At 39.5% G+C, this 15,282-nt stretch overlaps 1 protein-coding gene and 1 long non-coding RNA gene across 5 annotated transcripts in view; one reads left to right on the top strand and one right to left on the bottom strand.

The window, feature by feature from the left end:
* The window catches only part of DCAF10 (DDB1 and CUL4 associated factor 10), a 65,833-nt gene that overhangs the window by 32,538 nt on the left and 18,013 nt on the right, over positions 1-15,282 (bottom strand). For 2 of the 4 annotated variants that reach the window (XM_060609277.3, XM_060609276.3), the window contains exon 5: positions 19-132. In XM_060609277.3, the coding sequence (XP_060465260.1) occupies positions 19-132 (114 nt within the window). Of the gene's footprint in view, positions 1-18; positions 133-10,790; positions 11,418-15,282 lie in introns of those variants that run through there. The other 2 variants (XM_060609275.3, XM_060609274.3) reach the window with 2 other exon arrangements.
* On the top strand, positions 11,223-12,140 carry LOC132663194 (uncharacterized). The gene is made up of 2 exons (XR_013551733.1): positions 11,223-11,312; positions 11,955-12,140. It is a non-coding gene; the product is annotated as an uncharacterized LOC132663194 (long non-coding RNA).

Here is a 15,282-nt window from a genome sequence, read left to right as displayed (position 1 = left end):
TTTCACTAAAATACTGACCTGATATTATTTACACAGTCTTCATGAGCTTCAGAAAGTGTTTTTATGTGCTTTGAAGATATAGGGTCAAAAAGCAGAACTTCAGTCTGTTCACAAGCAACCGTCAGCACTGACCTGAAAGCAAATGACACATTTCTCTTTAGTTTTCTAGCATTCTTTCATTATTGATATTTATTTATAATCATACAAACTATAATGAATAACTTTTTTTTACCCATGTTAGTAGCAAATATTTTTTATTTTTAAAGTTTTATTAATTTTTTTGAGGGGGGGAGGGGCAGAGAGGGAGAGTATGAAAGAGAATCCCAAGCAGGCTCCATGCTCAGCACAGAACCTGACATGGGGCTCCATCTCATCATTGTGAGGTCTTGACCTGAGCTGAAATCAAGAGTCAGACACTTAGCTGACTGAGCCACCCAGACACCCCAGTAGCAAGTATTTAAAAGATTGAAATTATCTGCTGTTGGCAATAGTAGGAAATGGTACTCTCAAATATGATAGTGAAGCATAAACTGGTACAGTTTAGGTTCGGAGAGTACCTGTGTCTATCAAACTTTTAGCACCACACTCTAACCAGCTGAGCTAAACGGCCAACCTTGTATCTATCAAACTTTTAAATGTGCATAACTTTTGACTCAGAAATTTTTTCTGGGAATTTAATCTAAAGAAATAATCATTTATAAATACAAAGAAACATAAAGATATGCTTCATTGTAATGAGAAATTGAAAGTAACCTAAAAGTACATGAAAGAGGAATGACTGATTCTATAAGCCACGGTACATAATAGTTTGCAATATGGTGCAACATTTAAAAAGAAAGGGATAAGTTTTATGTGGATATGCAAGAACTCGAAAACACATTTCTAAATGAGAAAAGCTGGTTGCAGAAAAGCATGCATCGATGAGGCAACTTAGGAAAAAAAATTATATATAACAAAATTATGTATTTCTTCATCAATATCTATTAAAATGTACTGAAAAAGGTTTGGCATATATCCTACCAAACCAGTTAGATAAAATCAAACTTAATCTTTTCCTTTATAGTTTTTAGTATTATCTCTTGTTTCAGCCCTTTCCTATTAGAAAGTTATATAATTATAAACCTTTCATAAGTTGCATTTTGATTTCTGAAAAGCAACTGTGTTTTATTTAAGTCGTAGTTTTCTGTGGGCACTGCTTTCAGATTCAGATCTAGCAAATGAAATCTTAAGTCTTTGAAACCGCAGGCCTGGTCTCAATTTATAGTTCCAGTAATAAATGGAATTTGTACACACTTAACATGAAAATACATAAAATAAAAATGTTTTTAATTTTTTAAAGTAATCTCTACACCCAACATGGGGCTTGAACTTACAATCCTGAGATCAAGAGCCACATGTTCTACCGACTAAGCCACCAGAATGCCCCAAGACAGAATTTTAATTAAAAAAAAAAAAAATTTATTTGAGAGAGAGAGAACACACGTGCTTGAGCAGGAGAGAGGGGCAAAAAGAGAGACAGAACCTCAAGCAGGCTCCATGCTCAGCATGGAGCCAGATGTGGGGCCTGATCCCATAATCCTGGGATCATGACCTGAGGCAAAATCAAGAGTCAGACACTCAACTGACTGAGCCACCCAGGTGTACCCCCAAGACAATTTTAAATAGCCAAAATTTTCTTTTTATTTATTTATTTATTTATTTATTTATTTATTTATTTAACGTTTATTTATTTTTGAGACAGAGAGACAGAGCATGAACGGGGGAGGGTCAGAGAGAGAGAGGGAGACAGAATCCGAAACAGGCTCCAGGCTCCGAGCTGTCAGCACAGAGCCCGACGCGGGGCTTGAACTCATGAACCGCGAGATCATGACCTGAGCCGAAGTCGGACGCTTAACCGACTGAGCCACCAAGGTGCCCCCAAAATTTTCTATTTAGAACAAACTTTTTAGATAAAGTAGGAGAGGGAAAAAATCTACATTGGAATCTTTTCCATATTTAGTAATCATGAAATTGTCCTTTAAAGGGTGTCCGTAGGAACGCTTTTTAAAAAAATTTTAATGTTTGTTCATTTTGAGAGAGCCAGACAGAGCACAAGCAGGGGAGGAGCAGAAAGAGAGGGAGACATAGAATCCAAAGCAGCCCCCAGGCTCTGAGCTGTCAGCACAGAGCCTGACACAGGGCTCGAACCCACGAGCCGTGAGATCATGACCTGAGTGGAAGTTGGATGCTTAACCAACTGAGCCACCTAGGCTCCCTGGCAAAACCTTTTTTGAAATATCTGGACTTCAGGATTTTTGTGCTGGTTGATCAACATGAGTAAAAATATTCAAATTAATATCCATAATTTTAAAGCTAGCCATTTTTTGTTGTTATTCAGAAGAGTCACAGAATGAACTTTACTCCTTTTTGTGCATAAAAGTAAACGAATCGCTGGTTCTTGGAGAGTCTTTACCTTAAACACTGTAAGATATCTATAAAACTGACACTCATTGTTTTGTTTTAATACAAATAATTTTTGTACATGGCATGATTTGTAACTTTTTAAAATGCACATCAATTGTCCCAATATCAAAGCCTACACTTTTCTCATTGGTTTGAAACGTGATCTTTATCATATATACGTTTTGTTTCTGGATTCTACACCCCATTCTATGCAACACCACCACATTATTACAATTTCTAAATGGTTTTCTATGTGGTAAAGCAAGATCTCCTCATTGCTTTTTTTAAAATTTATTTATTTATTTTGAGAGAGCAAGACAGCCTGTGCACAAGTGAAGGAGAGGCAGAGAGAGAATCAAAAGCAGGCTCCATGATGACAGCTCATGAAATGTGAGATCATGACCCGAACTGAAATCAACAGTAGGACGCTTAACCAACTGAGGAATTTTAAATATAGCATGTCAGGTCCTACTAAAAAACCTTGTTAGTATTTTTACTAGGATGCACTGACTTTCCAAATTAATTCAGTGGAATTTGTATCATTCAGTATTGAATCACCCATCAGTAACATATACACCTTCCCACATATTCAAGATTTTCTTAGCAAGAGTAACTTAGCAATTCTTGGGCCTTTAAACATCCTTATACATTTCAAATCAACTTATCAAGTTATGTACACACACACACAAGTCCAGCTATGGATTTTCAGATTATAATAAATCTATATAAAAGTTTACATAGAATTGAAATCTTTATAATATGGAGTCTTTCAATCCATGAACATGGTGTATTTCCATTTACCATGGAGATTTTTCTCCATATGGGTCATACCTATCTTTTCTTAGATTTATTCGTGGGTACTTGACCATTTTTTTCATACTTTTGTAAATATTCTTTTTTAAATTTTGCTTTGTTGTTGGTGTACAGAAATGCAATTGATTTTAAAATAATTTATCCATTAATCTTGCTATTTTAATACTTTACCTGTAGGTTACTTTAGGTTTTCTTTGTCGATAATCACATCATCTACAAGCAAATGCTTTGTTCTTTTTTAATACTTTTTTCCTTGCTGCACTGGCTAGAACTTTTGGTATAATGTTAAATAGAAATGTTACTATAGCAGGCATGCCTCTCATTCCTGATCTTCAAGAATACATTCACTGTTTCATCATTAAGTACAATGTTTGCTGTAGAGTTTTTTTGTTTGTTTTTCTTTTGTGGGGGATAGATTTGTTATTGGATTAAGAAATTTTCTTCTACTTCAAATTTGCTGTTTTTTTCATTGATATATGTTCAATTGCATAAAAGTTTTCCAACACTTACTGAAATTATCCTAGGTTTTTCCTTCAATATGTTAATGTAGTGATTTACATTATTTTATTTTCTAAACCTTTGATTTCTACCGTAGAGCTTATTTAACTCATTTGGCTAAAGCTGTGGGCTCACATTTCTGGCTTCTCTTCCTTTCATAGATCTTGGCCCTGCAATTTACTTATTACCTTATTTCTCTAATTCCTTCAAACACAAATTTTTATATCTTACATTAAATATTTATATTTTTTCTAGCTTTTCTAATTATTCTCTGTTGAAGGGTTGGGCCAAACCACCTACTCTACTTCTTCTGGAAAGCTATAATCTCTACCTCTTGCATCTGAAGTTATGTCACCCCTTTTCATTCTGAATATTGTTTGCTTGGGCATTCTCTTAATCGATATGAGTGTTTTTCATTTTTATTTGTCTTTTCAAAGATAAGATTTTCTCTGGTGAGTATTTCTACTGAATTTTAAAAAGTTCACCAGTTCCACTCTGTTACTCTATTTCCTTCCTTCTCCTTTCTTTGCTTACTTTGCTATTATTTGCACATAATTTCACTATTCTTTCTTGAGATAGATACTTAGCTCATTTTTACTTGTCTTCCTTTCCAGTCTATTAATGACTATTATTTTCCTAGTAAGTACTGTTTTACTTGTATCTTACAAGTTTTGAGATGTGGTACTTTCTTTATCATTCAGTGCTAAATATTTCTAATGTCCACTATCATTTCTTTTTTGGCCCATATGCTATTTATAAATGTTTCTTCACTTGAAAACACTTGAGGTTTTCCTAGTTATCTTTTTGTTATTGATTTCTAGTGATCACACTATACTGATATACTGTAACTTCTTTGATAATCTTTTAAAATGTGGCCTTGTAAGTGAAAATTTTATAAATCTTCCTTGTGTGTTTGGGAAAAAAAAATTGCAGGAGGCAGCTGTTACATATAGCCAAGTGTGATATTTAAAAATGTTAAACATTCAATAGTAATATAAACATGAATAAAAATTTTTCAACATTTTAAACATAAACTAACCTATAAATTATAAAAACTCTTCCCAAGTGATAGTTCTAATTAGTTGTTTGTCATAGTATTCTAGTAATTTCCATTATTTGTTAATTTTTGGAAATATTAGCCATAATCTTTTCTTTGACCCAGATGCCGTTGTCTGCACCATGAATTGGCATAAAGAATTACATAAAGCCCCTCCAAAAATGTCCACATTAAATAGGTAGTCATTAAGTAACTTGTAATCTTCATAAGTAATAAAAAAATTACTTAACATCAACAGAATTATCGGGCTACATCCTCTTTTTAGCTTTTGCTGAAGTATATTAAAAATTTTTAGCACTTATGCTTGTTGTTAATTTTGTGTATTAAATATGTATACAATTATGTTAATAACTAAGCCACAAAAAGAATCTGTTGATATATCATGTTTAATTATAATCCTTTAGTCCAGATGACAACATAATATACCAGTTAAAAGCATAATAAGCCAGGGTACAAATCCTTTGTTTAATGACCTTTCTGCTTCTCAGTTTCCTCAGTTAAATGTTCCTGAGATTTATGTTGGTGGTCAGTTTCATTAATAAAATGAGTGTTTACTGATGCCCATGGTAGGCAGGTATTCAGTGGATTTTAGCAAACTTAGCCCACTAAATAATGGTGAAATTCAGTAGGAATAAAATTAGGGATCTGCATCCCTGGAGTAATGACATCCATAAACCATCCCTAGAGGCCTCATTCATCTGCTGTGGATTCTGTTCTGTCATGGAGTGCACACTATGCCAAGAGAGTTAATATGTCTGGATGGTGCCTGCAGTAGTGCTAGTACTCTTGTCTGACTGACTTGTTCATCTCTCTGGATCTCCCCGGAGGCTGCAGTTCTCACAAATGACTATGTGAGAATGGCTGGGAAAGTGCCTGAGAAAGGCAGGCAGCCCCACACTAAGGGAAGCTAAACGGTCACTGGGCATTTGCCTATGGATTTTTTTTTGTGTGGGGAAGGGTATCTGGCATGGATAAGGAGCACTTTGAACTGATGCTGCAGCTCTCCAGTGAGATGCTTCTTGGTAGCTTGCTGTGCCAGCTCTTAACTCTGTAGTTGTTATATAATGGGTTACTCTAGGAGGTCCCATGGAAGGTACTCAATGGGCTTGGGGCAGTAACTATTCAACCACTATGGACATATATGAATATTTTTACAACTGGTACAGCTGAACCAATGTGTACTGATTATCAGGCCTGGACACGGCATACTGCCCTTTAAAGCAAGATTTTAAGTGGTGTTTTGATCTTATGTTTGTGTCTGCGTAGCTGAAGTATATACTATAATGTACATTAAAATCTTTCTTCATGATAAACTTGATACATATATTTTAAACCTAAAAGACTCATCCAAGTTTAGAGCTGTTTTATTTTCCACGTGAATTGAGCTTTTATCAGCATGACCTCCATCTCTAGTAATTTTGCCTTAAAGCCTAGTTTGTATATTAATATAGCTCACTAGCTTTTGTTTAGAATGTGTTTGATTTATTTTTGTCTATCCTTTTGAACATATTAAGTACTATTATACTTATTATAATTAGTAATATTTGGATTTATTTTCAGCCATTCTTTGTGCTTTTTTTTTTTCCCAGCCATTCTTTGTGCTTTCTTTTTTTAATGTTTATTTTTAAGACAGAGAGTGCTAGCAGAAGAAGGGCAGAGCGAGGGAGACACAGAATCCAGAGCAGCCTCCAGGCTATGAGCTATCAGCACAGAGCCCGATGCAGTGCTCGAATTCATGAACCGCTAGATTATAACCTGAGCCAAAGTTGGATGCTTAACCGACTGAGCCACCCAGGCACCCCTTCTTTTTAAAAAAAATTTTAACGTTTATTTATTTTTGAGAGAGAGAGACAGAGCATGAGTGGGGGAAGAGAAGAAAGAGAAGGAGACACAGAATCCAAAGCAGGCTTCAGGCTCTGAGCTGTCCCACACAGCCCAATGTGGGGTTCGAACTCAGACTGTGAGATCATGACCTGAGACGAAGTCGGACGCTTAACCGACTATGCCACCCAGGCATCCCTGTGCTTTCTATTTATTATACCTTTTCTACTTTTTTTTTCCCTTTCTTGTCTTTTTTTGAAGTATTTCTTTCTCATTCCATATTTTTTCCTCTACTAGTCTGGAAATAATATATTCTTTCTTTTATTTTACTGTTTAACTTGCAGATTTTAATATGCAAACATTAAAACCTAAAGTTATGATGTTAAATTCTCCCTCAAGGAAACAAGAAATTTAGAACATTCCTTCCTAATTTGTTACTGTTTTTTTTCAATTTTAGTTCCATCTTTGTTAATTCCAAAAGACAAAATTGAAGGTATATTTAGTTTCACATGCATATTTCCTTTCTTTATTCTTCATTCTTTCTATCATCTCAGATCTTCCTGTTGAAAACTTCTCTTTGAACTTCAAACTTCATTATTGAAGGTCTGGTGGCAAACTCACTGAGCTTTGCTTGTGTATGTATTTACTTCATCTTTGTTCTTGACAAAAATGAAGATCCCCATCTTTATTGGGTATAGACATCTAGATTGGAAATTTTTTTTCCCCCAGCATACTGAAAATAATCACCACTGTCCTCTGATTTACACTATTGTTTTAAATATTTTTTTTGTTTATTTATTTTTGACAGAGAGAGAGAGACAGAGCATGAACAGGGGAGGGGCAGAGAGAGAGGGAGACACAGAATCTGAAACAGGCTCCAGGCTCTCAGCTGTCAGCAGAGCCCGACGCGGGCCTCGAACTCATGGACCATGAGATCGTGACCTGAGCTAAGTCGGATGCTCAACCGACTGAGCTATCCAGGTGCCCCTGATTTACACTATTATTGATGACTAATTGACTATCACTCTCATAATTAATCCTTTGAAGGTATTTTTTCTCTAGCTTTTAAGATTTTCCGTTTGTTGTCCTGGAGTCCCTGTATGTCTAGAAAGGATTCCTATTTGGGGTCTGCAAGGCATCTTAAATCATGGTCTGGTGACTTTCTTCAGTTCTGGAAAGTTCTCAGCTATTATCTCTTCAAATGGGTGTTGTTGTTTTTTTGCCCCATTATCTGTCTCATTTTCTTCAGGAGCTTACCAAATATATACTATGCCTTTTCTCTCTATGCAACATGTCACTAACCTCCTTAATATTTTCAATCTCCGCATCTTTCCTGTCTCCATTTTAGATAATTTCTTCACTTCTGTTTTCCAATACACTAATTCTCCCTACAGCAGTCACACATATTGTTATCTATCAACATTATCAAATTTCATTTTTCAAAATGTCATCCTAGGAGGTGTTATTGTGCAACATTTTTGGAATTCTTTAGAAATTACCTCTACTCCATGTATCCTTTACATTTCTTTTTTAGTGCCAAATTCTCTCTTGTCTGGTCTCTATTAAATTCATAATTTTAATTCTTACTTCCTGTGTCACCTCTCCTTGTCTGTACTAAGAAGTCCTTATAAGTGACAGTGGCAATGTACCTAGTAAGCTGATTTAACCCACCCAACTGAGGGTTATGAGAAATTATCTCCTTTAACACAGATGTCATTTTTCTATAAAATTATTTTAAGTCCTATGAAAATCTGGAGCATATTAGTAGATATAGTAAGAATACTAAAAAATTAAAACACTTAACTATTTTCACCTATTACCTTGACACAGAAAAGAACAGCAATGTGCAATGTTGGCAACAGTATGCAGAGACAGGTACTTTCAATGGAGTATTTCAGGCAACAGGAATGAGAATTAGTAAAATCTTCACAGAGGGCAATTTGATAATAGGTATCCAAAATCTTCATAACCTTTGGCTCATTCTAGGGAATTATCATGAGGACATAAATCTAAAAATTTTATTTATACAGGTTTTATTTAAATAAATGAAAAATTTTAAAGAATGCTGTAGAAACATATTAACATAAGTAATTCACAATATACTATGAAAAAAAGCAGGCAACAAAATGACTCCATGTTTATATTAAAATAAACATATACAGGGGCACCTGGATGGCTCAGTTGGAAGAGCGTGTGACTCTTGATCTCGAGGTCCTGAGTTTGAGCCCCACGTTGAGATTACTTAAACAAATAAATAAAACCTTTTAAAATAGGTAGATAACCACATACAAAGAAAAAAATTCCTTGGCTAGCCATTCAATCTCTGCAATTATAACTGCTGTTTAGCTTCTTTTTGCTCATTTATTGCCTAGGTCTTCTAGAATGAGTATATGTCAACTGCAAATTAAACAGTGCTGAATTATTTTAAGTATCAGAATACCTAACTACTTTTTAAAAAAATGTCTGTATGGGACACTATTGTCCATATTCAAACATAACTATCAGTAATATATTCCTCATTCTAATAGCACTGGCAATGGGAACTCCTTCATAATTCGTTCTACCTGTCACCTGAACCTAAAATCCCACTTCCAGAGAGTAGAAACAGCTATTTCTGAAAGCCTGACAGAATAGGTAGGGGGGTGGGAAGAAAGAAGTTGGGGTATGGAGAAGAAAGGAACCAAATGTTTATGAGGAACAGATTCTTGGTATTTTAGGAGGAGCTTTAGGAATAGGGCTTGGATGGAAAGAGGAGTGGGGAAAGGCAATTCCGTGAATAAACTTCAGCAATAGTTTCCCCTCTCTTCCCTGTATTCAGGTGCACATTCATTGCTATAGGTTCCACCCAACTGCTGTTAGTAAAAACCCCCAGAGATCCTAGCATCAAGCATAATTAGGAAGAAGCACCCACATCAGTGAAATGGAATATGGTGTGCCTCCTCACCATGAGATTTCAGAGTCTGCTACTTTTCTCCTTTGTTAGCGTATCTCAGGTTTTTCTTTAGCAAAAGATTTTGCTTTGTTAAGCTATCATCTTTCGGCTTCACTAGCATGACAAACTGATCCTCCAACCATAGGTCCTTTAACATACCATTTCCTCTATCTGAAATGCGTCTCTGCCCTCCCCCATCTTACCTTGGCTAGTTCATCTTCTACTCATTTTTCTGTTCTTGGTCAAATGTTATTTCTTCCAGAAACCTCAAACACCCTAGTATACAACAGGTTCCCTCAGGCTTTTATCCAATTTATAAATATATATTATGAATTATTTAGTATGGTCATTAATATGTGGTTGAACTAGTATGTCCCAAGCGTAATAAAAGTGGTCCCATTAGCTGCTTTTGCTCACCACCGCAACTTCTGCATCTGGAACATAGCAAGTGCTCAACAAATATTTGCTGAACGAGAGAATGAATAAATAAGCAGCTAAGCAAATGACTAGGAATCCAGAGGCCTTGATCGGGTAAGAGTTAAATTAACTATGTCCTCTCAGGGTAGAACTGTGGGTCAAGTTTTTCCTTTGTTGCTTGTTGAACTCGTTTGTGTACTCACCAAAGTTTTAAAAATACCTGTTATTTTGAAAATTCCCCAAAACCCAAAGCAAACTGAGGCCAAACATGAAATATTTACTCTGCCAGGAAAAAGGCTGGATACCCTTAACAGAAGCATCCAGTCTAGCCTGGGAACTTCACAAATGCCCCACATCATAAGACACCACTCGGCCGCCTCGTCGTCTTAGTATCCTCCCGGAGCCAAGGAACGTACCCTTGTCCCCTCAGGGCAAGTCAGGCGCAGAGTTCGTGGAACCTGCAGGCTCCCTACCCTCGTCAGAAGCTTCGAGGAGAAAAATGTAAGGCCGGATGACAGAGAAACAAGGAGCCTTTACCGCACACGTTATCTGCCAAGCACGTACTGCGTACCAGAGAACCGGGCTCTGGCCGGGCTCTAGCCCCACCGCGCCGAGTCCCGAGGAGCACACAGGAGTCCTGGGCCTGCCCACCTCCAAGGGCTGGGGGGAGACCTCCAACAGCCACAGGGCACTTCACAAAGTGCCGGGGGAAGGGGCCTGCGGGCCGGTGACCCCGAACCCCCGGCGCCCGCAAACGGGAGGCAGAAGCAGGCGGAGGCCGGCACCCGCCCTCCGAGGGGCCTCGCTTACCCGTCGGGGGAGTACTCGAGGTTGAAGACCGCGCCGTGGGTACGGGTGCTGAGGTACACCGAGTCCGCGGGATGGATGGAACCATAGAGATTAGTCATGGTGCGGAAATTGTCCCGCGCCGGGTCCACGAACAGCCCGCGGCCCAGACTGCGTTCTCTCAGCCACCCGAACAGCCGGGCACCGAGGCCGTGGCGGCCCCGGCCCCCCGCCCTGCAGTCGGGCCCGGGTCGCCGGCGCGCCGGGGAGGGCGGTGACGGCTCTCCCTGGGTGGAAGCTGCAGAGGAGTCCAGAGCTGCGTGAGGCTCGAGCTCCCCGGCGTGTGCGGCCGGGGGCAGCGAGGGGACGCCGGGACGGCGAGGGCTCCGGGAGGGCGACGGGGGAGGGGCTGCGTCAGCCCCGGGCTGCGGCGGCGCGGGCGGGGAAGGGAGCGGCCCCGCTGCCGTTGCCTGCCCCGCATGGGATGCCGGCTCCTCAGTCCCGGTTCCGGCCGTCCCATCCCCTCCCGGACTACCGGGCCCGAAGGTAAACATGACCAACGCGCCCACCCCCCCACTCCCGGCCCGCTGCCCCACCGGCCGACACCTCACCGATCCCACCGCCACTTCCGGCGTGCGACGGCCTAACCCCGCCGGCTGGGAAACACGTGCTGCTCCTGGCCATCATCCGTTGGGGACCGCGAAAGTGGGGACACAGCCGACGGCGGGTGTTTTAGCCCCGAAGGGACGGTGGTTGGGAACGACTAGCTGTGTTTGAGCGCAAATGAGGATGCCCAGGATCCTAGCTATATGGGGCAGTGTTAGCATCAGGGTACCGCGTGCGACAGAGTCAATCTGTAGTTGTCAATCATCGTGACCAGGGATGACTGGGCCTAAATGGCCAAAGGGGTGGACTATGATGATGTACTGTTATCCTCACTTTATGATAAGGTCACAAGGGGAAGAAATTACCATATTGTGTGCAGGTCCCACATACTGAGTCGCATGGCGTACTGCCTACTCGGACTCAGAGTAAGTACTCAGGTTCACTATTGGCGCTAAAAGCCCAGGTCCTGGAAAACGGGGGCCTGGAAAAGGGGGCCTACTGGTGCCCTGAATATCTGCCTAACTCCCAGCTACTGCCCAGTAGGTCAGGAGTTTATCAAGACCAATGTCTTCCTCTCCTCAGGAAGGAGCGTATATCCAGCAAGAGTCACTGATTGGAGCTGGAGACCTGAATCAAATCAACCTTACAAGCAACAGAACCTGTGGTCAATCCTGCTTACATGTGCCAGGGCACAGACAGCATTACAGATGCAAGACCCTTCACCATTGCTGTTAAAGATCAATATATACTACTCCTTTGTAAAAAAGAGTTAACAGGAACTGCAGTATTTCTTCAGGAGGGAAGGAGAGTTCAATAAAAGAAAGCTTGAGGTACAAGGAAAGGTAGATAAAAGAACTGACAACTCTTCTAGGTACTGACAACTCTTGATTGAGAGCTGTGTTGTAGAAAGCACACATTTGATGACTGAGGATAAACCTGGAGGATCTTTGTAGGAAGAGCTATCCTGTGAGGACAGATCTGAAGGATCTCCAGTATAAGGGAATGAGATTTGGAGAGCTGAACATTCAGCAAGTCCTCCAACCAGGAAAGTTAGTAGTTATTCGGCTCTCCTGTCCATGAGGTGATTGAAAACAGGGCAAGAAGCAAGCGTCTTGAGTTCAGAGATCATAGCAGCCATTCCTCTGGAGATACTCTCCATGTTGCCCACACAGAGCAGAAGGGGTAGGTAAAGGTCTATTTTGTGATTAATAAATTATGTCCCTTAATGACCCCCAACATTTGGCTGCAACAAATAACAGAGGCCCTCTGCTTGACCCCTAAGTTATGGTCAATGGCTAAAATTTTACGGTCTACAAAACACTGACCATTTACCAATATTATTAATTTTTTTAATAGGTAAAATAGAACAGTTTTAAAAGGTTACATATTCCAAGGTATTTAAGATACAGTTCCAACAGAAAAATATAAGTTCTGCAATGAAATTTTGTGCTGCCTCAAGATAATCAGATTTCACAGTTCAGGCAAATCAGAATTAACACACTATAGTCCCAAAACTGATTAAGAAATGTTCACTAACAATTTAGAGAATCTAGAAAAGCTAAATGAGAAGAAAATATTTTGTAGGTTTGTATGTTATCTCTGTTAGATAATGAGAATGATTCTTGACAAGATAGCCAAAAAAGGCAACGGTGGCTATAACACACAGAACAAGTCATTCAGTAATGCCAGGGTTTGCTTTTTTCCTTTTCTTTCTTATGCTTCTTCTTAAAATGGGAGTCCTCACTTATCCCAAATAATTTTTACTAAAACCTAAAATAAGAATAAATTACATAAGGACTACAATTCTGTTGAGATGACCATGATTTTACAACTCATAAGTAGAAAAAAAAATTACTGGAAGTTACCTGAGAAGGTACTAAAGAATTAACTGAGAAGCTACTAAAGATAGATTAACTGTGCCTGTCCTGTTTACCCACTGCCTTTGAGAGCCTTTAAATACAACCATGTCATGTTAACAAGGAAAATGGCTGCAAATCAGTCTATACAGACCAATTTCTATTGGTCTAGACACTATTTTCAAGTGCTACAAAATTTTCAACTCCAACTGCTCAACATCACAGATACCAGTTCATCAGAAATGCCTAAAGCATCCTATGAACTTCTTTCCCCTGATGTTCCTTTTAGATCACAACACAAGGAAACAACTGGCAAAGGTTTCCAAAGGTTTCCGAAATTAACAAACGTTTCCTCTACGCCCAGGTATCACACACCCCTGGACACCCCCAACACTTAGGCTCTATCTCATTAAGCAGGCCGGGAGCAAATTCATTTACTTTCTTCCCTATCCACTGACTAGATGTTTTTAAAAAATTACTTCCTAAGGGATGTGTTATAATGCAATGTGCCTGAAATACGGATCTTTCTGTTTAGGCTGTTATACTTTTGGAGCAGCAAGTTCACTCCTGATGTCTTTGACATCATTGGTTCTGCCCTTCAGATAGAATTATTTGTTGGGGGCAAGACTGACAAAATGAGCAAGGCAACTGGACATGGCAAAAAAAAAAGCTGAAATGGAAGCTATATCCCAGGCATCTTCTCAATTGAAGCCTCGTACCTCAAGCATTTTGAAATGGTCATCTGTTATATCATCAGCTCGGGAAATAGCAAGTGCAAACTCCAGCATTGCCTTTTCCCGAGCAGGGAGATCAGACTTTCTCCAGTTCACACAGACGTGCAAGAAAATACACAGAAGCAGAATCTCTGTTCATCCCAGTATAGCCAATAAAACAAAGGGCCTAACAAAATGAAAAAAATCCTAGGTTAGAGTAAAGGGACAAAGTCAGACCAAAATAAACTTTCCAGCTAAACTTGATCAAGTCCAGTGGAATGCAGACCTGAAACTCTGGCTCAGCACCACCTCTGCCAAGAAGTCTTCTTTGCTCACTCCAACTACAAGCACCTCCTCTTTCTCCTCTAAACACTATGGCATCAAAAATCTCAGAACCAAGACTCAGAGACTCTGAGTACATAAGGACCCCAAATCCCAACTTTTTCATATCAGTAAAGTGAAGCTCAGATTATTATCCCTTTGTCTCCAATTAATCCCAAACAAGATGCAATATTTGCAAAATTAATAGCTGACACTTAGCAATTACTATGTGCTAAGAATGTGCTCAGTGCTTCATATTATCTTATTTCTTCTTCTTTTTTAACGTTTATTTTTGAGAGAGAAACAAAGTGTGAGCAGGGGAGGGGCAGAGAGAGAGGGAGACACAAAATCCAAAGCAGGCTCCAAGCTCTGAGCTGTCAGCAGAGCCCAACGTGGGGCTAGCAGAGCCCAACTGTAAGATCATGACCTGAGCCAAAGTTGGATGCTTAACTGACTGACTCACCCAGGCACCCCAATATTATCTTACTTCTTATAAAAATCCTAGGAAGTAGTATTTTTATTATCGTCCCATTTTATTGTCAAAGAAACTAAAGTTCAGAGAGGTAAACTGACTTCCCCAAGGTCACACAGTTGGAAAGTGGCAGAACTAGGATCTGACTCCAAGTGTATTTGATTCCAAAAATTATACTTATAATCATTACCCTTTCTCAGGCAAAACACTGAAAACTACTAAACACCTAAAAATAGAAGAATAATGCAGCAAACCATGGTGTGACAGCATACTTTATGGACACTAGGGAAGCAATGCCTAGAGAATGATCTTGAAAGAACAAGAGTCTGGCAACTAGGCAGGAGGCTCTCGGCAGGGCAAAGGGAAGAGGATGTACCTGTCCTGAAGTGATCTTCAGGATGGCAACAAAGGCCCTTCAAGAACAGTTTGCAAGGTGGGATCAGGAGGGTATGTTGGTGGGTAGGAAGACTGATGACCTCCAACCTGAGGAATAAATACAGAGAACAGATGTTTCTGTTTCCCGGCACAGAGGATCAGGAGTTTCACTA

This window comes from Panthera onca, chromosome D4 (genome assembly GCF_046562875.1).
Source record: "Panthera onca isolate mPanOnc1 chromosome D4, mPanOnc1 haplotype 2, whole genome shotgun sequence".
Taxonomy (NCBI): domain Eukaryota; kingdom Metazoa; phylum Chordata; class Mammalia; order Carnivora; family Felidae; genus Panthera; species Panthera onca.
Note: the sequence above shows the minus strand (reverse complement) of the source record. Positions and strands in the feature narration are given on the sequence as shown.